Genomic DNA, 27,456 nt, shown 5'->3' with positions numbered 1-27,456 from the left:
ATCTTTTAGTTTGCACAAAGACCATAAATATTTTGTGAGTCCGGCTTGCTTAGAGTGCCATTGTTATTTCCATTCACTTTTCAAGACTAGCTGCACACCCAGATCTTTCCCTGCAGGGATTCAAAATTTTCCTTTATTTCCATGCTTGGAGGGCCTACCAGGCCCCTGAGAGGGGTCCCTGCTTCACCTCATTTCCTTTCTGCATTCAGTTAAGTCCTTTCTTTCTGCATTTAGTTGAATATTCAGTTCAAATTGAACATCGATTTCTCATAGTCTATCATTTTTTCATTTTCAATGAAAATTTTAAGTCTTTTAGCGTTGGCTTGACTTCTATGTGGTTTTTATTTTCCCTAGTTACTGCTATGTTCGAATTAACCTACTTTTCAGTCTATATTTTTATTTCATCCTGATTTTTCTTCCTTGCAAAAACCTCTACTGTGGAGGGCATGCTTTAACACATGACAATGAAATTAAGCAAACCAAAAATCATTCTTTAACGTGTTCTTCCATTTATATTTAAAAAATGATTTTTCACAGTATTTGCTTCTACATAATACGGACTACAGATTTTTTTCTATGTCCTTTATTGATTTTTGCCCAGTTCAGTGAATACCAAAATGTGTGCTTGTGCAATGTAAGGGTAGGACTAAGATAAGCAACACTCAAGTTCTTCACCTTCTTGGAAGCTTGAAAACTCCATTATGCTCCCATCTCTTGCAGACATACCAAGAATTCGAAATCTCATTGTTATCCTAAAGACCCCATTGCATCCAATCACGTTCACATGCACAACTATTTATTCTACACATGTTCAGTTAGCCTGTATGAGCAAGTTGGGAAAGGAGCCTAAGCATGAATATTTTAGAAAGACACCATTGTGGCATATACTATGTATACATATACATACACATATGTATGCAGAGACACAATTTCCTCCTCTCTGAATTCTTCAAGGTTGAATGAAGGGTGCATGCCATTATTATCTTTAACGCATTTATCTTTAATTTCTTTAATTAAATGAATTATCTCTAATTTTCTCCCATTGTTAATCCCTGAATTTGGAATTAAGCAGGTATCTTCTATGCAATCTGTCCTATTTTCTATCAGGTTTAAATAAATATTAATCTATAAAATTCTAACTAGTCTTTCCTCAGCCTCTTTACTCTTAACACAACATATGAGAGACATAGTGGTTCCTATTTAAACAGACGTGACTGTGACTTTCTCAGATAGAAGCACGCACAGCAATGGGCCAAGCCTTTTGTATTTTTCCTGAGTAAGGGCTGGGTAAGGACCCACATGCTCTCCTATAAACTGCTGGGCAGGAATGCTGCTCTGTTTCAGAGGACAAAGCATGCAGACAGACCGTGTGCCTCAAGCACTGTCCATTAGCCTCAAAATTATAGAAAAATGCCCTAAGCTGGGAGCTGATCAACAATGATCCGTGACTGCTAATATATGTGTGTGGGGGGGTGGGGTGGATTTAAACCCCTGTGTACTTTATTTCTGTACCTTTGTAGTTATTTTAGAATGAAGTTGAGAGAAGACATATCAGGGATTCCTGATATAATACCTTTGAAATCTTAAAGTTCCTTTCCCCAATAGCATTAATTATGTTTAAAAAGCAAAACAAGATGACAGAATAATATATTTCATGAAGTCTCACTTCATTTGCAGTAAAACGGTCCTTTCAAAAATGCTTTTGCAAGAACAGATAATGTACTACAATGATGTTTTCACAATATTGGACTTAACGTTTTTCCACAAATATGTCTTGAACATGCCATAATTCATCAAGTTTTGTTCTCCTTACCACATTTTAGAGAGTACTGCCTGGCAGTAAAGGAGCTCTTTTGTGCAAAAGAATGGCGGGCTGTGAAAGAAAAGACCCATCGAGGACTCTACAGACCTGGGATGCACCTCCTGTCCCTGCCAGAATGCAGCAAGCTTCCCAGCATGCACTGGGACCCCCTGGCCTGTAGCAGACTGCCATATTTAGGTAACAAAGAGTTTTCCCAAGACTTCAGGGATTAAGACAAATTACTATTTTGAAGAAACTAAGGTGTGAACTTAAATTTCCTAATATTTCCAGGCATATCTAATTTTTTTTTAGCTCTGCTTTCCTTAGATACCTAATAGCAGAATCCTAATGCTATATCCTAATTGTACAAGTTCGTGTGAGGATTTATTTCATTTGTTCTAAAATATCACAGATGAAAGAGCAATATTAACTGCTGCTTGAGATCTTACTTTCGTTTGTAGGGCATCTTCTGAGAGCTTGCAACATTTTCTGGAATGTGCAAAAAAATAGCTATGAAACACCTCATATTTTGTCAGAAGAGTGGATTAAAAGAATAAAGCCCTCTTTCTTCGCTAATGAAGCAGATTTTTAAGCATGCCAAAATAAGCCACATGTTTGAAAACGCTGATCTCACAAAACAAAACCGAATGGCTGCATGTTGCTTTCATGAACTTTGTTTGTAAGGCACTGTGTTGTTATCCCTAACAGCTGGTTTAATTTGAAAGCCCCAATTCTTTGACATTCGAATGCAAAGAATGTTTTCCAGTTGTATATTAAAAGCTGAAAGAGAACTTGCATTTCTTAGCACTCTCTCACAGAATCTTTGAGATATCTGAATGCTCACTGTAAACACATTTTTATCCTTTCCCCCTCAGATTACAAAAAAGAAAACCTAACAAGTAAGTAATTTTGTTTGTGCCCTTGAACTGTTCTGTGTATGTAATTGGATTCATGCGTGTGTATTGACATTCGTACTTCCTGATGTCCGGAACAGAATGTACGGCCCCCTCGAAAGCTTCTCCCCAAACTCACCCAGAGTACAGTTGGGAAGACATCAGATCTCAGTTCACAGCCCCGAATTAGGCCACGGAGAACAGCATATTTAGGAAATGACATAAACACTAGCTCCCATCTCAAGGTTGTTAGCCTATTTTATCCCTCACATGTCTATAAGCCAAATTTAAAATGCCATCTTCACCACTTTGTATTCTATAATTATTTATAGATGAAATCACACATTTATTTCTTCATTGAGCCCATTCATGATCTTCATTTGTGACACACAGCCTTCTTCTGGAAGATAGGTGTTTTCCATTAAGACAGTTAATTTTCAGTATAAAGTTTAAAGGGTCAACAAATGGTTTTAAAGAGTAATCATAAAATTCTCTACGAAAGAATTCGAGATGATTGCTTGAAAAGGAATGCCTAGAACTTGTTTCAGATGGGGCTCTCACCTATCAGAATGCAGAAATACTCAGAATAGAATTAGGAAAGTTTTTCATATAAATTAACTTCCTCTGGTTGGAGTGTTCTAAGGCCTCAGTCGCATTTATTTCCTGGCATACATATTCTAGGCCTAACACCCTCTGCACCTGGTGAGGTGCCAGGACTTGATTTTACCAGCTTACTTAAAGGACTAAGATTTAATGTATTGAAGAATGCTACTGGTCCCAGTTGAAACACTCAGAGTTATTAAACCAGAACATGATGGAAACCCTAAAAATCTATTATTCAGGTACCCTGTCAGTTGTTATTACTAAATACAAGGAATTTAGAAATATAAAGCCTTTCAATTCTTTGTCATATAAGCAGCCAACGTTTACTTTGATTGGACTTGGACTTGATAACTGTGGTCCTTGTTCTCCTTCAGCTGTTTACTCACTCATCCATTCAAGCATTCATTGTGGGTTTACTTCATTGAAAGTGCTGATTCCATCTTAAATTAGAAACAACACACCAGAACGGCTGTCACGTTTCTGCCTTTTACACTGATGAGAAGGGAATTTTGAGCAGCACAAACTGGCTATAATAAATAACTTCCTAGTCTTTAAAAAAGCACAGTGTTATGAAATCTTTGATATATGTAAGAAAATGAGTTCCAGATGTCAGAAAGTGACCATTTCATCCGAACCTGGGGCAGGTAAAGTCTAAAAGAGCCCCTGGGTAAAATGCCATTATTATTAAAGAAATTGGCTGTATCTCTTAAGGTAGGTCAATACTTGAGAAAGAAGGGATCCTTATTAAGCAGAGTGTCCCATAGTCTACAGAAATGTATAAAGTCCTCAAATATTTCTCGAAAAGTATCCTGATTTCTGAGTAAGTGCTAAAGGAAATGATCAGTTCACTTTGAAAGGTGATAATTAAAAAAAAATTTTTTTTGCCTTATTTTCTTCTTTCTTGAACACAAGATCTGGACTTTCACTTGTTTTTATTTTTTATGACTTATTTTGCTGCAGTGAAATATATTTTTGGAGGGTGTATTGCCTTCATACCATAGGTGTTGTCTGCTAAGCAGGTTTGCACTATCCCTCTCTTTCATGAAACCCCACACCTCCACTACAGAAACACTCAGAAGTGAGTCTGTCTTCTATTTCAAAGCTTCTGTGGGGAAAAAAATAATCTGACTTAATTATTAGGATGATGATTTGCTTTTCTCTTTCATTCTTTTTTTCTTTCTGTCTTTACATATATTTGGAGAATGAACCAGTACCTGCCCTAATACAGAAACTGATTAGTGTGTTATAAATATTATCTCTTTATACTTCCAATAGCCCTATGAAATTAGGTAGTATGAATAGCCCCCATTTTACATTCTAGTAAACTTGACAACAGTACATTAAGCAATTTGCCCAACTTGCCCCAAAACGTGCCCATAATAAGGGGTTGAGACAGGATTTGAACTCAGACCAATCTGATTCTGACTCTTTCTTCAGGTTTCTTAACTGTCATACCCAATACCTCTGTGTTAACACCATTTTTTTTTATTTCCAAGACCTCATATGTCATAAAGCTGAAATGATTGTTAAACTGATTCATTTTCGAATGGATACCACTATCTTTTAATATTCTATTATAATTGATTATTCTCAAGAAGGTCTAGTTGACAAAATGTTATTATCCACAATTGTAAATCACTCAGGCAACTTGTTGATTTGACTTTTAGTCAACATTTAGATGAATAGATGCTTTGTCTCCAAAACTCATTTTTCCGTAATTATCAGTTATTTTATCCACAAATGAAATTATGACGTGTGTGTGTATGTGTGCATGTAAACTTATGAATTATTTAACTAGTTGAAATGCTGGTTGAGTAATTTCTGTGAAAATAATAAAGTTATAGTTGAATAGAAAATTCAAGTTGGAAATGATTGTAACAGCTATTTAATCCAAATTTTGCCACAATGAGAGTCTTTTTCCAAAGCATCTCTGATAAAGACATTCATTCCTTTTTGCCTCTTGAATTCATTTCTTTATTTCATTGTAGAATACATTAATTATTAGAATAATTTAGCTTGGTAGAATCAATTCTGTTCTCTATAATTTTCAACAACTGATCTTTTCATACATCATCAATCCATCTTCTGTAGGACAGCCCTTAATATATTTGGAGACAGGTGCCCCATCTCCCTGTAGTCTTCTGTTCTTCTTTTTCACATTAAATATCTCCAGTTTTCAACTTTCTGTTTTGCAGCCTGAGTCCCAAAATCCTTACCGCTATGTTGGCTCTTCACTGGCTACATGTGAGCTTGATAAACATCCAGAATTGAACACAGTACACAGAACATGATGTAATAAGATTACAACACAACCATTATTTTCTTTTGTTGTTGTTGTTGTTAGAATACAATAAACTCATGCTATCTGTTTGATGACCTTACTAGTCCCTTTATACATGTAATGGCTTATTTGTGTTGCTGATTTTCTAACTTAAATTTTTTGCTAGATCAATTCAATATATAATTCTTTTTATTGGACTTTTTTTATTTTTTATTATTAAATCATACCTGTGTACATTAATGTGATCATGGGGCACCATACACTGGTTTTATATACCATTTGATATATTTTCATCACACTGGTTAACATAGCATTTTCTTAGTTATTGTGTTAAGACATTTATATTCTACATTTACTAAGTTTCACATGTACCCTTCTAAGATGCATCAGAGGTGTAATCCCACCAATCACCCTCCCTCTGCCCATTCTCCACCCTCCCTTCCCTCCCTCTCCCTCTTCCCCCTATTCTTAGGTTATAACGGGGTTATAGCTTTCATGTGAAAGCCATAAATTAGTTTCATAGTGGGCTGAGTACATTGGATACTTTTTTTTCCATTCTCGAGATACTTTACTAAGAAGAATATGTTCCAGCTCCATCCATGTAAACATGAAAGAGGTAAAGTCTCCATCTTTCTTTAAGGCTGCATAATATTCCATGGTGTACATATAACACAATTTATTAATCCATTTGTGGATCGATGGGCACTTGGGCTTTTTCCATGACTTATCAATTATGAATTGGGCTGCAATAAACATTCTGGTACAAATATCTTCGTTATAATGTGATTTTTGGTCTTCTGGGTATATACCTAGTAGAGGAATTATAGGATTGAATGGCAGATCTACATTTAGATCTCTAAGTGTTCTCCAAACATCTTTCCAAAAGGAATGTATTAATTTGTATTCCCACCAGCAGTGTAGAAGTGTTCCCTTTTCTCCACATCCACACCAACATCTCTGGTCTTGGGATTTTGTGATATGGGCTAATCTTACTGAAGTTAGATGATATCTCAAAGTAGTTTTGATTTGCATTTCTCTGATGATTAAGGATGATGAGCATTTTTTCATATGTCTGTAGTCTGTATGCCTGTCTTCTTCAGAGAATTTTCTCTTTAAGTCCCTTACCCAGCCTACTATGGGATCACTTATTCTTTTCTTGCTTACACGTTTGAGTTCTCTGTGGATTCTGGTTATTAAACCTTTGTCGGAGACATAACCTGCAAATATCTTCTCCCATTCTGAGAGTTGTTTGCTTGCTTTACTTACTGTCTTCTTGGCTGTGCAGAAGCTTTTTAGTTTTATCAGGTCCCAGTAGTGTATTTTTAAAGCTGCTTCGATTGCCGGGGGGGTCCTCCTCATAAAATACTCACCCAGACTGATTTCTTCAAGAGTTTTTCCTACTCTCTTCTAGTATTTTTACAGTTCATGTCTTAAGTTTAAATCTTTAATCCAGTGAGAGTCTATCTTAATTAATGGTGAAAGGTGTGGGTCCAGCTTCAGTCTTCTACAGGTTGCCAACGAGTTCACCCAGCGCCATTTGTTAAATAGGGAATCTTTTCCCCACTGAATGTTTTTAATTGGCTTGTCAAAGATCAAATAACAGTAAGTAGCTGGGTTCATCTCTTGGTTCTCTATTCTGTTCCAGACATCTACCTCTCTGTTTTTGTGCCAGTACCATGCTGTTTTGATCACTATTGATGCATAGTAAAGTCTGAGGTCCGGTAGCATGATTCCTCCTGCTTTGTTTTTATTTCTGAGTAATGTCGTGGCTTAGAGGTTTTTTTCTGATTCCATATAAAATGAAGTATTGTTTTTTCAAGATCTTTAAAGTATGACAGTGGAGCTTTAATACGGATTGCGTTAAAATTGTATATTGCTTTGGGTAATATGGACATTTTAACAATGTTGATTCTTCCCAGCCGTGAGCATGGTATGTTTTTCCATTTGTTAGCATTTTCAGCTATTTCTTTCCTTAGCATTTCATAGTTCTCTTTATAGAGATCTTTCATGTCCTTTGATAAAATCCCAAATATTTCATCTTCTTTGGCACTACTGTGAATGGGATAGAGTCCTTAACTGTTATTCAACTTGGCTATTGTTGGTATATATAAAGGCTACCAATTTACGAATGTTGATTTTGTAACCTGAGACACTGCTGTGTTCCTTGATCACTTCTAAGAGTTTTGTAGTAGAATCCCTGGTGTTTTCCAGATATACAATCATATCATCTGTGAAGAGCGAGAGTTTGATCTCTTCTGACCCTATATGGATACCCTTGATTGCCTTTTCTTCCCTAATTGCGGTGGCTAAAACTTCCATTACAATGTTAAAGAGCAATGGAGACAATGGGCAGCCTTGTCTGGTTCCTGATCTGAGTGGAAATGATTTCAATTTAACTCCATTCAATATGATATTGGCTGTGGGTTTGCTGTAGATGGCCTCTATCAGTTTAAGAAATGTCCCTTCTATACCAATTTTCATAAGTGTTCTGATCATGAAGAGATGCTGGATATTATCAAAAGCTTTTTCTGCGATTGCAAGAGGGACTTTACCTAACAATTGCAATCAGTGTAACTGGCTTATTGTACCCTCAATGAATCCCCAACAATAAAAAAAAAAAAAAAAAAAAGCTTTTTCTGCATCAATTGAGAGAATCATATGGTCTTTGTTTTTTTTTTTTTTTTTTTGTAGAGACAGTCTCACTTTATGGCCCTCGGTAGAGTGCCGTGGCCTCACACAGCTCACAGCAACCTCCAACTCCTGGGCTTAAGCGAGTCTCTTGTCTCAGCCTTCTGAGTAGCTGGGACTACAGGTGCCCGCCACAACGCCCGGCTATTTTTTGGTTGCAGTTTGGCCAGGGCCGGGTTTGAACCTGCCACCCTCGGTATATGGGGCCAGCACCCTACCCACTGAGCCACAGGCGCCACCCATGGTCTTTGTTTTTTAATTTGTTTATGTGCTGAATTATACTTATAGATTTACGTATATTGAACCAGCCTTGAGACTCTGGGATAAAACCAACTTGGTCATGATGTATAATTTGTTTGATGTGTTGCTGGATTCTGTTTGTTAGGATCTTGTTGAATGTTTTTGCATCTATATTCATTAGTGATATTTGGTGTATAATTTTCTTTTCTTGTTGGGTCTTTTCCTGGTTTGGGGATCAGGGTGATGCTTGCTTCATAGAACATGTTGGGTAGTCTTCCTTCTTTTTCTATATTTGGAACAGGCTGAGTAATATAGGTACTAATTCCTCTTTAAAGGTTTGGTAGAATTCTGACATTAAGCCATCCAGTCCCGGGCTTTTCTTTTTAGGGAGATTTTGTATGGTTGATGCTATTTCAGAACTCGATATAGGCCTGTTCAACATCTCCACTTCATTCTGACTAAATCTTCGAAGGTGACATGCTTCCAAATATTGGTCAATTTCCTTCAGATTTTCATATTTCTGAGAATAAAGTTTCTTGTAATCTTCATTAAGGATTTTTGGAATTTCTGAGAGGTCTGGTTGTTATTTTGTCTTTGTCATTTCCGATTGATGAGATTAGAGATTTCACTCTTTTTTCATGATTAGTTTAGCCACAGGTTTATCTACTTTATTGACCTTTTCAAAAAACCAACTTTTTGATTTATTGATGTGTTTTATAATTCTTTTGTTTTCAATTTCATTTAATTCTGCCCTAATTTTGGTTATTTCTTTTCTTCTACTGGGTTTGGGGTTGGAATGTTCTTCCTTTTCCAGTTGCTTGAGATGTCCCATTAAGTTCTTAACTTCCTCTCTTTCCCTTCTCTTGAGGAAGGCTTGCAGTGCTATAAATTTCCCTCTTAGGACTGCCTTTGCGGTATACCAGGGGTTCTGATAATTCATACCTTCATTGTCGTTTTGTGCCAAAAATTTGACAATTTCCTTCTTAATCTCATGTATGACCCAGCTATCATTCAGCATAAGGTTATTTAACTTCCATGTTTTTGTATAAGTAGGCAGATTGCTGTTGTTACTGAGTTCAACTTTTATTCCATGGAGGTCCGAGAAGATAATAGGAATAATTTCTATTCCTTTAAATTTACTGAGGCTAGACTTGTGACCTAAGATGTGATTGATTTTGGAGTATGTTCCGTGGGATGATAAGAAGTATGTGCATTCAGTTTTGTTGCCATGAAATGTTCTATAGATGCCAAATGTTGGATGGTTACATTTAAATCTATCATTTCTTTGCTCAGCTTCTTATTGGAGGATCTATCCAAGACTGCCAAAGGAGTATTTAAAATCTCCAACTATGGGCGGCGCCTGTGGCTCAGTGAGTAGGGCGCCGGCCCCATATGCCGAGGGTGGCGGGTTCAAACCTCAGCCCCGGCCAAACTGCAACCAAAAAATAGCTGGGCGTTGTGGCGGGCGCCTGTAGTCCCAGCTACTCTGGAGGCTGAGGCAAGAGAATCGCTTAAGCCCAGGAGTTGGAGGTTGCTGTGACCCGTGTGACGCCACGACACTCTACCCGAGGGCGGTACAGTGAGACTCTGTCTCTACAAAAAATAAAAATAAAATAAATAAATAAATAAATAAATAAATAAAATCTCCAACTATTATGAAGCTGGAGGAAATCAAGTTGCTCATGTCTGTTAGAGTTTCTCTTATAAATTGAGGTACGTTTTGGTTAGGTGCATAAATATTAATATTGAAATCTCATCATATTGAGTATTACCCTTAACAAATCTGAAGTGACCATTCTTATCCTTCCTTACTTTTGTTGGTTTAAAGCCTATTGTATCTGCAACCCAGCCCTGGCCAAGACTGAAAAAAAAAAAAACCCAGAATTGCAACACATGCTTTTTTCTGATTACCATTGCCTGAAATATGGATGACCATCCTTTTACTTTGAGTCTATATTTGTCTTTTAAGGTAAGATGTGATTCTTGTATGCAACAAATATCTGGCCTGAGTTTTTGTATCCAGTCAGCCAACCAGTGCCTCTTTGGAGGACAGTTTAAGCCGTTCACATTAATGGAGAATGTGGATAAGTCTGGTAAAATTTTGGGTATCGAGTTTTTCAAAATTCCACTGGACATTTTTATTCCTTTCACCACTGTGGAAGTTGGAGTTTGATCAAAATTTTCTGAGTGAATTAACTTTTGTGGTTGAGGATTGGTCTAGTCATTATGGCGGCTAGGTCTGAGAATATCCTGAAGAGCTGGTTTGGTTATGGCAAATTTCTTCAACATGTGAATGTCTTTAAAGTATTTAATTTCTCCATCATAAATGAAACTCAGTTTAGCTGGATACAGGATCTGGGGTCGAAAGTTATTTTGTTTTAGGAGATTAAAAGTCAATGACCACCCTCTTATGGCTTGAAAAGTTTCAGCAGAGAGATCTGCAGTCATTCTAATATTCTTCCCTTTGTAGGTAATTATTTTCTTACATATGGCTACTTTTAGAAAATCTCCTTCATATTAACTTTAGTGAGGTTAATTATGATGTGCCTGGGGGATGTCTTATTCAGGTTGAGTCTTGCTGGGGTTCTGAAACTGTCTGCTATCTGAATTTCAGAATCTCTTGGCTTGTCTGGAAAATTCTCCTTCATAATTTCATGGAGAAGAGCCTCTGTGCCTTGCGAATCCACTTCATCGCTTTCAGGGATTCCAATTAGGTGGATATTAGCCTTCTTCTAATTATCCCAGAGCTCTCTGAGAGACTGATCCATTTTTGCTCTCCATTTCTCTTCTGCTTTGAGGGTTTGGGAACATTCAAAAGCTTTGTCTTCATTGTCAGAAATCCTTTCTTTTGCTTGTTCCACTCTGTTACTGAGGGATTCTTCTGTATTTTTCAGATCTTTGAGGGCTGCAAATTCTTGCTTCAATGTATAAAAATCTTTGGTGGTTTTATCTTTAAATTCGTTGAATTCTTGAGACAACTTTTGAATTTCTCGAATTTCTAATTCCAACTTTTAAATTGGTCCTCGAATTTCTAATTCCAAATTTTCCTCCATTCTATTAATCTTGTTTGCAATCCAAATTCTGAATTCAATTTCTGACATCTTGGCTATCTGTTTTGTTTATGAATGGGATCTTCAGTTACATCTGCCATATCTTTCCTTGTGGGGGTTGATCTACTCTGGTTATTCATGTTACCAGAGTTTTTCCGCTGATTCTACACCATGATTATTTTACCCTGTTTGACTTTTCCCCTGGAGCTTTGCTGATGACCCATACAGTGCTACCCTGAGAAGCTGAGGACCTGTTTGGTGTCATGGGGCTAAGTGGCTCTGTCTTGTTTTCAGCTGGTCTCTATCTGACCCTAGTGAAACAGTTACTCTGGGTTGAAGTCTCAGCTGTGGAGAAATACCAGCAGCCCCACCCCCCATAGCCAACAATTGGAAAAGGAAAATCACACCTTCCTACAACCACACACTCAGGGCACCACTTGGATAGTCCTTGGGCAATTCGCCCAGTTCAAAAGGTCCAAATAAATTTTCTCAGTCACCACCTGTCTCAGGTGGAATAGTTTAAAAGGTCTCTGGCAACTAGATCGCAGGGGTCTGCTGACAACTCACATATGACTTGCTCTGGTGCTCCATGAGGTCAGGAGGACCCACTCAGCAAATAGATTAGTCTGGGGAGGTTGATGCACTTCTGTCACACCCCACCTTGCACCTCTGTCACACCCAGTCACTGATAACCCCGCAGGGCTGTGACCCAGTTGTCTGCAATGAGCAGATATTCCAGGGTTTACACCTGCCTGAATCACAAGGAAATCTATGTCTCCTCAGCCAGGTTGCTGCTCTCTGCCTCTGTCTGGCAGCGGGAAGTGAGGCCTGACAACCTCGGGGGCTGGATGGAGGCTGGGGCGGGGGGTGTTCACTCAGTTCCAGCCCCGCCCCTGATTGATGTTACTGACCGAACAGAACAACTTTGTGGAATTTTTTTCTGTCCTGGCTAAATTCCCCTGCAGAGGAGAAGCTGTTTTTTGAGTTCACAGAGCTTGCGCCTCAGGCCCTGTCTTTGGTGCTGCAGGATTTTTATTCGCAGCAGGGTTAGCTGTCAGTTCTAGCCTCTTGCCCTCCTTTGTCTAGGCTAATGATCCATTGGGGGCCAGGTGTGTCTTAGGCTCAGTAAAGTAGTCCTCTGGGTCAGCCCTGCCCTGGGAGTCAGCTGGCACTGCACATGCATTTTATAGTCCCCATGCTCCACCCAGGCTAGTACCTCCTCAGGCAAACCCTTTCTGTGGGGCCTGTGTTTCTGTCCCAAATCTGTTCCACTGGTGGTTGCTACCTGAAAAGATGCCTGGCCTCCTCTGGTTGCCCAGAGAAACAGGGGGTGTAACTCCAGAATATCTAGGGGTGAGCCCTATTGTTGCCAAAAATGGCTGCTGCTCTGCACCTCGGGGCACCGCCGCTACTGCATGGTTCCCTTTCAGCTGACCGTCCTCTCCTCGCTCCCGTGCCACAGAATCAGCACTGACCAGATGCAGTCCAGGCCCTGTCCACACCCCTCGAGTAATCACCCAAGAATCTGGACTCCTGGAGGACAGGCCTCCAGACCTCAGAATGAGAGTGAGGGGAGTGCTAGTAGCTCAGAATTGCAGGTAGTGAATATATATAGTTTTACACAGTTTTATGCCTGGCAGGAGAGCACCATGGCACCCTAGTAGGGGAAGTAGGTCCAGTTTTTAGAGGGTCTCTCCCGGGGAGTATAATGGAAGGACTTTTGAACTCTGCTTGTTTGTTTATGGGGTACTCCGAGCCGTTCTCATGGGGGATGGGACTCCCATCTGCTTGGTGATGGATTTCGTACCTTTTCTTTGTATCCTTGGGGTCTCAACTTGCCTCAGCAGGGTTGTTGTGCATCAACCTTCTCTCTTGGCGCAGCTCTAATCCACCAGGTTACTTGCTAAATTTATGTCCTTTAACTCTCCTACTTGACAGGAGCCTCTGTCTTTTCATCAGATAGATTTTTCATCAATTTTTTCTTGCATTATAATTATTTTTGCTTTATATATACAATGTATGCTTGGGTTTACTCCAATGTCACATTTATTTTCTACAAATAGAAGGATTTAGCTTGTTCATATTTTGTATAATGAGTAATGTACTTGATTTTATCCCAATGATCTTAACTTTACATTCTCTGTTTATTTTATTTTTTTGCTTCTTCTTATTTGTTTTCCTTGTGTTTTCTGGTTATCATTTTTCTATTGTTAAGTGAAAACCAGATACCATTTTTTTTTTTTTTTTTTTTTTTACACAATAGAGTGCTCTGTATATTCCTAACTTCTCTCCACTCCATGGAACTTTGAAAATCTCTAATGAGATCTTCAGAATGCTTGTATCTCTTTTACACCTTCCCCAATACTAGTAGGTTTCTCCTTAGAGAAGGATTCTGTCTATTCTCACTTAGAGAATTAGACAAACTCCCATCAATCCATATCCATTTAGATTTAATGCACATATTTACGTATTTATTACCACTATCATATTGAAATCGTTTTCTGACTCAATTGTTAATTAGTTAAGAGTTCTCTTATATACCTCCTTAGAAGGGGGTCTCAGGTAACAGAGTCCCTGAGTCCTTGCATGTTATTGAATCAACAAATGTACCTGCATATTTGAAAAGTATATTCACTGGATATAGATATTTTCAGTGACATATCTTTTCTAGCAGTAGTTTATAGATGTGATCTCACTCTTTTCTGGCTTCTGATTTTGAAAAGGAGTAGTATGATGTGAGTCTGATGATTTTTTTCCTATAAGTAATTTGTTCTTTCCATCTAGAGCAAAACTTTTAGATTTTCTCTTTATCTCTGTACAATGGAAATCCTGCATAATAATTTTCTCCTGAACATCTTTTATTACCCTGTGTTCAGAACATCATGTTGGTAGTTTGAAATCAGCCATGATGTGAATATGAATACCATGGAAATCAAGGTTGCAGCCATAAGATCTTTCTAATGCAGCAAAGCTTATCATGCTTCTCTACTGCTTAAAACCCACTGATGATGCATCTGTTTACTTCAAGGCAGAGTCCAAATTGCTTAAACTGGCATGCAAGGACTTTTATGACCTAAGCCTCGCATGTATAGCCTTACCTGTAGATACACCCCAGCTCAAACAATGAAACTTTCAGGGACTCTTTTAGGAAGGCATCAAAATTACTTGGTTCAGACCTTGGTATATGCTATTTTTTCTTTGTAGAACACTCTCTCTCCACCCTGACTCTGATCCATTCCCTTAATTCCCCCAAAGTTTTATTCTCCCAAACCCCCAAATACCTATGTCTTAGTTTGCTCAGTACTATTATCAAAATACAACAGACTAGGTGACTTACAGACAACAGAAATCTATTTCTCACAGTTTCAGAGGCTGGGAAGTCCCAGATCAAGGTACCAGCAGATTTGGTGTCTAGCAAGGGCCTGATTCCTTGTGGACATAGCTGCCTTCTCACTGTAATCTCACATTGCAGAAAGCGCAGGGGTGCTCTCTCTGACATCTTTTGTCAGGACACGAATTCCATTCATGAGGGCTCTGTCCTCATTCATTTTAATATACAAATTTTTAGGGGACAAAATACTCAAATTATAGTAACCTTTGATTGGTACTGCTTACTCACCATTTATATTTAAGCCTACCTAGTCTAAACCCAAGTTAGTGCTGCCACATAGTATTCTTGATATCTAACAATCAATATTATTGTAATGAGTATACATGGATGAATGAGTGAACAAATTCTCCTGGAGAAGAAAATAGATTAAAAATGAAAAAGAATAAAGATTCAAATTGAAAATTTGGAGCCAGAGAGATAATTGATATAGCTCTAGGGAAGACCAGATCAAATTGATCAGGCATAATAATCAAGGAATAACGAAACAGAACTATCCTGAAACAAATATTTAAATTCACAGAGCAAAATTATTTTTCAAAGTACATACTTCTTGTATTTTAAAAATAAATCTTGGGGCAAGCATGGTCTCTTATGCCTGTAATCCCAGCAGTTTGGGAGGCTGAGGCAGAAAGACTGCTGTGGCTAGGAGTTTGAAACCAGACTAACCAAAAGCAAGACCCCCATCTCTACAAAAGGTAGAACAATTAGCCAGATGTGGTGGCACACATCTATAGTCTCAGCTACTGGGGAGGCTGAAAAAGAAGGATGGCTTGAGCTCAGGAGTTTGAGGTTGCAGTGAGCTATGATGACACCACAGCACTCAAAGCAGGGTGACAGACACTATCTCAAATAAATCAATCAATCTCACTAAATCATCATGAATTTTTCTATTATATTGTCATTAAATTCTATTTCCCGATTATTTTGAGGAAAAAACTACTCTTACATTTACTAATGAGATTACACTAGCAGTTTACAAATAATATTATATTCCCTCCATGTTATTTTTAGTTATTTTACAGAGCTGCTCTTTAAAATCCAAAAACAAAATAGTCATTTCCCCCTGTCTTTTAATAATTGTTCCTACGTTATTATTAGCAGGGAGCATAGCTCTCTATTTAAAGCCCTTCTCCCCACCCCTCCTGGATTAAGAAACCTACAGATGACTCAGTTCAAAGAGAATCAGACTGGCTTTCAAAGCAGTCAAAGAACCTGGGAGGTCTCTAAGTCCCCCCCGCTGTGGTGGTGTTTGATGTGGCATCCTGTCATTGGTCCTGCAGGGGCACTTCACTGCTATAACTTCCAGGTGCCTGCTGAGTCACAGTAGTGACCAAACTTGTTCTCCACACGCCTCAGAGTCACTTGCTCAGCCACTGGTGCTCCAGGCATCATAATCACTGTGTCTATCTCTAAACTAAAAAGTCATACATGAGCACCCCTTATAAGCTCCAATTCTACAAATGTCCTATACTAAATGGTGTTAGGCATCTCCTGCAATAAAAGTTTTATTTTGACTTTGTAATGGGTTATACTACTATATTCACTTATATGAAATCTTTATTCTCTGACTGTATTGCAGTCAATTGCTAGTGTTTCATTTAGATTCTTCTGAATCTACGCTGTATAATCTATATCTGCGCTTTTCTTTTGTGCTGATATTGGGAGAGTGTGATATTTGTGTATATCTCCCTGAAAGAATTTGAAAGATTTTATCACTCCTTGAAAGAATTTGAAAGATAGTTCTCTTATTGGAACATCTTATAAAATAAAGGCGGTTTTTTATCTAAGACTGAAAAATGTATGAATAATTTAATAATGACTTTTAAAACTAATTTCCTGCTTATGTCTAAATTTTTATTTCCTAATTCTTCAAATTTTGTGATTAACATGTATCTATGATTTTCCTTAAGGTTTAAAAATGTAATTGCAAAGATTGTTATATATTATTTTACTTTTATGGACCTTTGAATCCATTGTAATAGCTCCTTTATCATTCTTGATTTTGTATGTTTATACCTTTCCTATCTTTAGACTACTTCATAAATATTTATAAAACCAACTATTGACCTATTTTTTAATGCTGTTATTTGTGTTATATGTGTTCTAACTTACTAATTTCTGTTTGTATATGGCTCTTATTTTATTATTTATTTTCTTTTGTTTTCTGTTGTTTCTTGTCCAAAGTCTTATGTTCCATTAATTCATTTTCATCTAATGGAAGGAGATAACACTGTGAGTTTATCACTGAGCAAAACTTTAGCTAATACACACTATCAGTTACTAATGGCTACACTTTAATTTTTGATCAAAAAATCATTGATTTTTTAAAATATCCTATTGTATTTTGCTTAATCTACTATTAATTGCATTTTGGTCAATGAGTAGATCTGCGTAATTTCTGCTTTTGAAATTTATTAAGATTTATCTTTGTGGCTTGACATAAAATAATACCTATTAGTATTTCACAAATATTTAAAAAGAAGGCTGATTCTTACTTTTTAGTGTACAAAGTTCATTCTTAGCTATTAAAACATTCTTGTTAATTATATTAAAATACTCCGTATCTCTGTTTTTGTTTTTATTCAATCTGTTAAGAGTGCTTAAAATATCATTAACAAGATTCTTAATACATGTACAGTGGACTGCACTCTACAAACAGAGAGCTATGAACACAACATCTCTTGGTTTCCAGTAGGAAGGCTGATTTCACTTGTTTTTATATCGCAGTTTTAAGTTGGAGTTTGGGAGGACTTCAATTTGTAAATGAATTAACTTTTGCTCATTTGTATCCTAATATTTATTTATCTTCCATTATTTCTAGTCTGTGTATAAACTGACAGTAAATGTACATTAAAAACTCGGCTTTGGCAAATATAACTACATGAAAATTTTTTATTTAATAATTTTCATGATTATTGTCAGATCATAAGCAAAATTATATAATATAAACAGCACGAGCCCAGGATCTGCATGTATCTTAGAAAAAAAACATTTCCTCTCCTTGAGTCTCACCTGTATAATTTTATGATTCTAGAAGCTGAATTTACTTATGATGAAAATTTTTTTTAATTTTATTTTATTATTAAATCATAGCTGTGTACATTAATGAGATCATGGGGCACCATACACTGGTTTTATATACCATTTGACATATTTTCATCACACTGGTTAACATAGCCTTCCTGGCATTTTCTTAGTTATTGTGTTAAGACATTTACTAAGTTTCACATGTACCCTTGTAAGATGCACCGTAGGTGTAATCCCACCAATTACCCTCCCTCCACTAATCCTCCCCCCTCCCTCCCATTCCTCTCCCCCTTCCCCATATTCTTAGGTTTTAACTGGGTTATAGCTTTCATATGAAAGCCATAAATTAGTTTCATAGTAGGGCTGAGTACATTGGATACTTTTTCTTCCATTCTTGAGATACTTTACTAAGAAGAATATATTCTAGCTCCATCCATGTAAACATGAAAGAGGTAAAGTCTCCATCTTTCTTTAAGGCTGCATAATATTCCATGGTGTACATATACCACAATTTATTAATCCATTCATGGATCGATGAGCACTCGGGCTTTTTCCATGAATTAACAATTATGAATTGGCTGCAATAAACATTCTGGTACAAATATCTTTGTTATGATGTGATTTTTGGTCTTCTGGGTATATACCTAGTAGAGGAATTATAGGATTGAATGGCAGATCTATTTTTAGATCTCTAAGTGTTCTCCAAACATCATTCCAAAAGGAATGTATTAATTTGCATTCCCACCAGCAGTGTAGAAGTGTTCCCTTTCTTATGATGAAATTTTAATGATTTCTTATAACTTGGACTTTATAAATATATAACCAGAGAAAGCTGGATACATATATTCTTAACATTAAATTTAGTTTACTGATTGCTTGAATACAAGAACTGCTTCTTAAAAGTTTGAAAATGAAAGAAAAGAATTATTATTTTACCTACAGCATTCCCACCAATGACGTCCTCGAAGCCAAGTGTGGACATTCCAAATTTGCCTTCGTCCTCCTCATCTTCCTTCTCTGTCTCACCCACATACTCCATGACTGTCATAATCTCCATCATGTCCAGCTTTGCAATATTTGTGCTTCTTACCATAACTACACTTTATTGCTGCCGAAGAAGAAAACAGTGGAAAAATAAGAAAAGGTGAGACTGTAGTTTAAGCTAATCACATGTAGAAAATTTTAAAACTTACAAATTTAATATTGGAAAAGGAATGTGTGAAACCCTGCCAGTCTCTTAATGAATCCATGGTGCTACTTTAAAATTAAGCCCCCCCCCCCACCATAATCTTTAAAAGTGCCAGTGAGGATTTGCATAGGATTACATGTCTTGAGGTTGATCTTTTGCCACAGATAGAATCTAAACAATAATTTGGAAGGAAATGGCTACTGCTGCTCCCATTTCCCCTCTCAGTCCCATTGCTCAGCTGGTTTGGATAGTGAAAAAATTCCTGGTAAAATACCTTGTTGCTCTCAAACTAAAGGACCTTTGGCTGACTTAGTATGTTTTTTTTGTTGTTGTTGTTATTGTTGTTGTTGTTGTTGTTGTTGTTTGCTTACCCCTGAAAGCCATCTTGCTTAGAGTCTAAGTCTGAGCACAATGCCCTTAAACTCATTATTGATCTTGCCTGCAGAGAATCAGCAGCAGTGACCCTCACAACTCTGCCTTCTGAGCTCTTGCTAGACAGACTTCATCCCAACCCCATGTACCAGAGGATGCCACTCCTTCTGAATCCTAAGCTGCTCAGCCTAGAGTATCCAAGGAATAATATTGAATATGTGAGAGATATTGGAGAGGGAGCATTTGGAAGGGTCTTTCAAGCAAGGTAAAGTTTACCCATGGAAAAAATACAATTTCTCCATTGAAATATGTCATCAGACCATCAGCATGATGTGTATAGACCATGTATAATAGTTATTATCAAATTAGTTAATTCTTTACATCATTAACTTTATTTATATTGTATAAAATACTTTGAATCTTAATAATGTCCCCTCTTTGCTGGAAAACAGGAGTGTTTATTCCATAAATTTTATTGAATTTAAAGGAAGTCACTTTTAGGACATCTAAATATATCATCATTTATATAGTGTTCAAGTGATGAGAAATTAGTAATAGTTCATTTATATTTCCTTTTCAGACAAGAATTTGTCACACATTTTTAAACATAATTTCTTACATTGTTTTAATGTGTACATATTAAACAAATGCTCATGAAATAACACAACAGAAAAGGAAAAAAATAATGCAAAAATAGAGAAAATAATGCCTTTGTGTGAATTAGAATAAAATACTATCTCTGTATGGATGCACTCCACAGACATATAAGTAGGACAGAGAATGTAAACTTGGTTTTAACCATCCACTATGACTTTAACCTTGTGCTCGTGGGCAAAACACAACTTTATCTCTAGTCGTGGTGGCTCTGGTATAGTGGTTATATGAAAAATGAAAATCCCACACAAATACTTATTAAAAACCAGAATTTGCAAGGTACCAACAGGGTCTATGGGGTATAGGAAAATGAGTAATTCACGGTCCCTTTCTTCAAGGAATTTAGATTCTGGCCAAAGATTAGGGATTAGAACGGCAATGATAATCCCACCGGGTCTGTGCACGCTACAGGCTGTCCCAAAAGTCACCATACATTGAGAAAATGGGCAATTGTAGCTAAATATACCTTTATTTACAAAACATTCATTATGCAATTTTACAAAATATTCTCTGGGTGTTGGCCACCTCTTTGTAAAATTTTATAATAGTCTGTAAATAAAGTACATTTAGCTACTATTGCCCATTTCCCCAATGTATGGTAATTGTGGAGACAGGCCATAGCATTCCTCTAATGTATAAATAATGCATTTTTAATACTTAATCTATGTTGAAAATAACCCCACTGATGCTTACCAATTGGAGTCAAAGAGTTGTAGATAAGACCTACCACTGTCACCTTCCTTTGATTCTGTGGCTCTGGGAAAAGCTACGTGAGGGAGGGGACAAATGTAGATGGATATAATGTTCTTGATATTTTGCTTCTTTCCCAAAAATTCATCTCTCAGGGCTCCAGGCTTACTTCCCTACGAACCTTTCACTATGGTGGCAGTAAAGATGCTGAAAGAAGAAGCTTCGGCAGATATGCAAGCAGACTTCCAGAGGGAGGCAGCCCTTATGGCAGAATTTGACAACCCCAACATTGTGAAACTCTTAGGTATGAAAATGCAAGGGAGGCAACTTATTGTATCAGAAAACAAACAGAGGCTTTCCAAGTTTTCTTCCTTTATATGCCACTTACTGAGCTGTCTATCATCCTTCTCAAGATTAATCTCTTCAGCTAGGTCTATCCCAACCTGTAGGTCATTTGTTAATTCATGAATTATCCCCCTTTAATGTTATCATTTCAGTTTCTTTCTATCTTTGCTGCTTCCTTACTATTCATAAAAATGTTTAAGATGTCCCCATAGAAAAGAATCTTCCATGGACACTGTTTCTCCATCACAGAATTTATCAGTGTTGCCTGGTATACCTATTTTACTTGTTTGTTTTGTTTCTTCTCTTTCTTGCATAACCAGAATGTCACGAGGGCAGTTATTTGTATATGTTTTTCATTCATTGTTGTATCCCCCATCTATTCACAGATTCACACATTCAACAAACATTTAACAAATATTTAATTTGTATTAGTTACACAATAATGAACCCAACTGTCAAGAATCCCTGCTGTCATGGAACTTATATTCTATTGGAAGAGACAGATAATATAAATAGTGTTCTGGATATAAAGTTCTAAAGTCTTTTTTTAATAATCAAAGAAGAGAAGATGTTTTTGGAGTGTGAGCTAAAATTTTTGAAGACTTTAGTAAAAATGTGGTGTATATGAACACCTGGCAAAGATAAGTAAGGGAATACCAATGTGGTTATCTCGGAACAGAACATTCTGAGATAAATGAGAAGCATGTGCACAGGTCTGCAGCAAGAGCAGGTGTAGTGTGCTCAAGGAATAGCAGGAATTAGCATGGAGACGAATGTGGCTGAGCAGAGTGAAAGAGGGGAGAGTTGCCAAAGAAGACATCAGAGAGGTAATAGGGAGGTGGGCAGATCCTGCCATGTCTCATAAAAACTTTGGCCTTTACTCTGTGCAAAATGGGAAGCAAATAGAAGTGGCATGGCATGTCAGGACTCAAATTTTTTCAGAACTTCAGATGATGCTTGAGAAAGCATCATCTGACGGGAAACAATGAAAGCAGGGAGACAGTAAACTGGCATTGCAATGATGCAGAAAGAGAAGATGGTGGCCTGGACCAAGTGACAGTCATGAGGATAATGAGAAGTGATCAAGTTCTATGTGGAATTGAAAGGCAGGTCTTCTGTTTCCAGATCTCTGTCCTAAGCATTTACCCAAACATGGTGAGCTAGAAACATTAGAAAGAGTGGAAAATTCTTGGGGAAAGTTGAGTCCTCCTATTATACTGGTTCTGAGATGTCTGTTTAACATCAACCAGGCCTAGAAAATATAGTAGTAGAGCTTGAGAGAGATATTGAAAAGATAGGTGTTCCTGCTTTTTGAATTTTGTGTAATTGAAAACCTTTGACCATAACCTGTACTCAGCCCCAAATTGAGGAATTTTCCTGTTGAAGAATCTTTTTTTTTGTTTGTTTCTTAAAGTGTTGATTCTGTGTTCATATATAAGTATTTGCAATTTTATGACATTCTGAATTTCTGAGGTGGATTCAAACACAAACTATGTATCATTTACAAATTAATGATTACTGTGGCATATATAGTATACAGTGTTTATACATAACTACTTAGAGTTTTCTACCATTTTTATTGCCTAATAGGAACTCAGACTTATATTACCATTTGTGAAAGGCTGTAGCTAAATGCCATTTCAATATCCTGTGAACACAGGGCCTGTTTTTCATTTGAGTTCACAGAGACAGTAGTCATTCATGCATGTGGTTCCACCACTCTCACAGTTTCATGGATGTTAGTACCATCTAAATAAGATGACAACAGTGGAAAGAATGGGGATTGGAAAAATCCATAAAATTCACTTCTAATAAAAGAAATCTGCTTTGTTTTAGACACTTGAAGTACTAGGCATTTACTGAATGTTTGTATCTTAAAAATTGATTCTCTTTTATTGAAATCCTAGCACATAATGTTTTTATAAATTGGAGGAAATAGATATGAATATAGAGGTACACAGAATTTCAGAACAGGAATAGGTTTTAGAGATCATAGAATCTTACCCAATATTCTGGCAGTTGAGAAAACAGTAGAACAATGAGGCAAGATGATCCGCTGAAGTGTCAGGCTACAGCTTTAAAATAAGCCTTGGATTAGGCATGAGATTTTCTTACACTTATCCAACTACCTGTCCATCTTTACATTTATCCATCCATCAAACACTAAATCCATCCATCCTTCCATTTTACCATTTATCCTTCCCTCCATCAACATAACTGAAAACCCTCAGTGAGCCATGTGTAGTTTAGGCCCGAGATTACAGGGCTGAATAAAACACAGCCCTTCCCTCAAGAATTTTACTCCACTTTGAAGTCCCAATGGAGAGTAGGTTAGAGTCATTACAGTATATAAAACATTTCAAGCTATTATAAACATATATATTTGCATATATAATTGTAAAATGTTTGTATATACATGTTTATGAAACTGTTCACAATCACCATAAAGTAGAAATCTTCCATATGATATTTTCTGATCAAAGACTGGAACATTTCATTAATTAACCTCAGTTCAGAAAAAAAAAAATATTTTTCTCAGAGAAATACATTGGGCTTCTTTCCAATATGAGAAAGTCTTTTTAAATCAACTCAAGCAGCACAGCAATGGTCAAGTCCATTGATGAGATAAGTAGGGGCCTATTAACTCAAGATGATCCACAGAATATCCTATAAAATAAATTTCTAAGTATGACCCAGTTGATATTTCTTTAATTTTTTCCTTTAGTACGTATGAATATGCTGGTTGCTAAAATCTTTATAAGTAAAAACTAACACCAAAATAAACAAGCCAAGATAATATATTCCTTATTTCTACTTTTGGAATGGAGACATCTAAATTTTGTCTGAAAAAAATATTACATCTAGTAATCTATTTTTATGGTGATGTGAAATTGCGCCCATCTCATCTAATATTCCAAGCGAGTTCTCTCAAATCTATGAAAATATTTTCTCTCTCCAACATATGAAAAATTTAAGATTGTCAAGTGCCTTCCTTGGCATTAAATCTAACATTCTATTGATATTTATATTTTTTATTTGTAGAATGTACAGAGGAAATCTTAATATCAAAATGTTTTACTTCGGGAACCTAAATACTTCATCTACTAATCTTGGATTGTTTTTGTTATTCTGGCCAAACTGTATACAAGATCTTCCTTATTACCATTCTTCAGAGACGTAAACAGCAACATAGAGCAATTGCATTACATGCTCAGAGGAAGCATCCATTCACAAATTCATTCTCCAGACATTATCTGAGCACTTGCTCTGCCTGACACGTAGTAGAGGTAGAGAAGTTAAAAAAGAATAAGATATAATCTTGCTATTCAAGGGGCTAAAATGTTGAAAAGAAACCGCAAAAAAATGATTAGCAAATAGGATAGTAAGTACTATGTTAAAAGATGGTAGAAGGAAAATCTGACATTGGGTGGGTCCGGAGCTGAGGCCCTGTAGGCAGAGTGATTTAATAAATAAGCTGAATCTTAAAAGGTCCAGGATCTGTTCAGGCAAAGACAGGGGGTCAGGGCTTGACTAGGGTGCTGTCCACAAAATCCCAAGGCCCCGTGTTTTCTGCTTGGCCATCTGCTTGCTGACTGCTCTTTCCCTGCGTCCATGGAGAAACCAGGGTTAACGGAGGATGCTCTTCTGGTTCCAGGCGTGTGTGCCGTGGGGAAGCCCATGTGCCTGCTCTTCGAGTACATGGCCTACGGGGACCTGAACGAGTTCCTGCGCAGCATGTCGCCGCACACGGCGCGCACCGTCAATCCCGGTGACGTGTCACCCGGGCCCCCGGCCCTGTCCTGCGCCGAGCAGCTGCGCATCGCCCGGCAGGTGGCGGCAGGCATGGCCTACCTCTCCGAGCGCAAGTTCGTGCACCGGGATTTAGCCACCAGGAACTGCCTGGTGGGGGAGAACATGGTGGTAAAAATCGCTGACTTCGGCCTCTCCAGGAACATGTACTCGGCGGATTACTACAAAGCCAACGAAAACGACGCCATCCCCATCCGCTGGATGCCGCCCGAGTCCATTTTCTACAACCGCTACACCACCGAGTCGGACGTGTGGGCCTACGGCGTGGTGCTCTGGGAGATCTTCTCCTACGGCCTGCAGCCCTACTACGGCATGGCCCACGAGGAGGTCATCTACTACGTGCGGGACGGCCACATCCTCTCCTGCCCGGACGACTGCCCGCTGGAGCTGTACAATCTCATGCGGCTGTGCTGGAGCAGGCTCCCTGCAGACAGGCCCAGCTTCACCAGCATACACCGAATCCTGGAACGCATGTGTGAGAGGGCAGGGGGGCCGTGAGCGTCCGAAGGTGAAGATGTGCAAACGCAACGCTGCCAGAGGAACCCGGAAGACCTGGATAGGAAAGAAAAAGAGCAGCGGGGAAAATAGCCTGTTGCTTGTTTCCCAGGAAGAGCAAAGACATTGCACAGCCCACGTGGTGGGCAGACCCGTGAAAGTTGCTGATTGGAAAATGGGAAATAGATAACTCTCCTCACGGGGAAAGTTGGCAACACACGTAGTGCAGGAAAGAACGCCATCCTGGTCAGCTCCCTCACTAGCTGGCCCCAGAGCAAGGGTCTGCGGAACTAAAATTCAATGGGAAATGGGAATCAGAGCCTCCTTTTTTAATAGAATTAATTCCCTGTGCATATCTTCATGTAAGACATTTAGGTAAAGTACAGAAAACTAAAAAGAAGGAGAAAAACAATCATTCTCTCCCTACCCAAAGGTGGGTGTTAGTTTTTCATTAAATTTCTTTCTTGCATTGAATGCATAGTTTTATATTTGTTTGTATTCTACAGAGTTGTGGTTATACTTTACTGATAGAGAATTTCCGATGAATAAAGTGACAAACCAGCAAGGCTATATTCTTACTGTGGTTTTGAGTTTGCTTTTTTGTCTTCATGCTTCTCCTTTCGGAATTTTTCCTTTGCACAGATCATACATTAAATCTGCCTATTTATTCCTCCATTTTTTCTGAAAAAAAAGTTTGCGTATCTCATCAATTTACCTTTTGTTCTTTGATAATTTGATTGGCAACTTTGCCTTTGCTGTAATCTTTACTTCTTCCTCTTTCTAACCCTTCCCTCTTTTTTAGTTATTTAGCTATTTATTCCCTTTTATTCCATGGAAGAAATAATATGTTAACTAGCACTGTAGATTGATATGACTATGCCTTTTGCAAAGTATTATCATTTTCCTCTATATTTGTCTTTGAAGCCACACATTTCAAATGTATCACCTATTAATTTCATTACCATAGTTTAAATCTCTTAACCATAGTGTATAATATGGAATATTACAAGATGCTCTTGTGGTTCCAAATTATTTCAAATCTAACTTTTTTGCATTCTAGGCATTTTTCCTTTTAATTGGCTATAGAACTAATGTAGTGCTACTTAGCAACTTCCTGCATGATGTAGTAACATACCTTGTTATACTTCACAATTTTTTTTTTTAAACCTCTGGAACTCTGATTCCTGGAGCTTCATATTTCTCAGTGTAGCCACACAATATATCTTTATCTAAGTCCAACAAAATGATACGAGTTTCCACGTGATATAGCATCAACCCCAATTCTTCTGACAAACAGGAAAGAGAAAATAGTGGTCTATGTACTCCATATCAGCTCACTTTTATTTAAACTAATTAGTTAGGGCATTCGGGAAATGGTCTAATTTTTTAAAATAGAGCTTCATCTGTCAGCTGGAAAATTCTACCAAAAATCCCCAAATCTGCCTCAAGCAACAACTTGGCATCTTTGGTGGGAAACCTGCCACTTCTTGTTTATTTTCTCTCTAGGCAACCAAGACAAAAAATGTGGAAATTACCCCAGATTGCTCCTTCCTTCATCCCCAGGGTTATATCAGTTGTATTATCTAAAATCCTCTTGCTTACATCCTCTTCCCTTCAACCCATTGCTCTATCACTGCACACCTGTTTATTATCAGAATTTCCTCTCACTTCAGTCCTGAGAAGATCCCTCCCACAGTTAGAATAAGGAGACACTCGTTCACAGTTCTTACTCATAGATAGGGAAGTCAGAACTTGGGACCGAGACCTAGATGGTCAAAGAGATGAAAGTCATGATTCTAAATCCAACATTGATACTGTCACCCAAACGGCTGGAGGAAGAATGAAGTTGCAGAAAATCCAAACGGAAGAGTGAAGAAGCCGACAAAGCAAAATAGTTGGAGGAACCACCACCAAGTCTAGAACCTTA

General features: G+C 37.6%; 1 protein-coding gene across 2 annotated transcripts in view; it reads left to right on the top strand.

Moving 5' to 3' along the window:
• The window catches only part of MUSK (muscle associated receptor tyrosine kinase), a 142,424-nt gene extending 116,339 nt beyond the window's left edge, over positions 1 to 26,085 (top strand). For both annotated transcript variants that reach the window (XM_053558674.1, XM_053558670.1), the window contains 6 exons: positions 1,824 to 1,999; positions 2,677 to 2,700; positions 18,917 to 19,118; positions 19,609 to 19,800; positions 21,035 to 21,183; positions 24,880 to 26,085. In XM_053558674.1, coding sequence (XP_053414649.1) covers positions 1,824 to 1,999; positions 2,677 to 2,700; positions 18,917 to 19,118; positions 19,609 to 19,800; positions 21,035 to 21,183; positions 24,880 to 25,532 — 1,396 coding nt within the window. In that variant the 3' untranslated portion in view covers positions 25,533 to 26,085. The remainder of the gene's footprint in view (positions 1 to 1,823; positions 2,000 to 2,676; positions 2,701 to 18,916; positions 19,119 to 19,608; positions 19,801 to 21,034; positions 21,184 to 24,879) is intronic.
• The last annotated feature ends 1,371 nt before the right edge of the window (positions 26,086 to 27,456 follow it).

Source organism: Nycticebus coucang, chromosome 2, assembly GCF_027406575.1.
Source record: "Nycticebus coucang isolate mNycCou1 chromosome 2, mNycCou1.pri, whole genome shotgun sequence".
NCBI classification, from domain to species: Eukaryota; Metazoa; Chordata; class Mammalia; order Primates; family Lorisidae; genus Nycticebus; species Nycticebus coucang.
The sequence above is the reverse complement of the archived record's forward strand: the minus strand, read 5'-3'. Positions and strand labels throughout refer to the sequence as shown.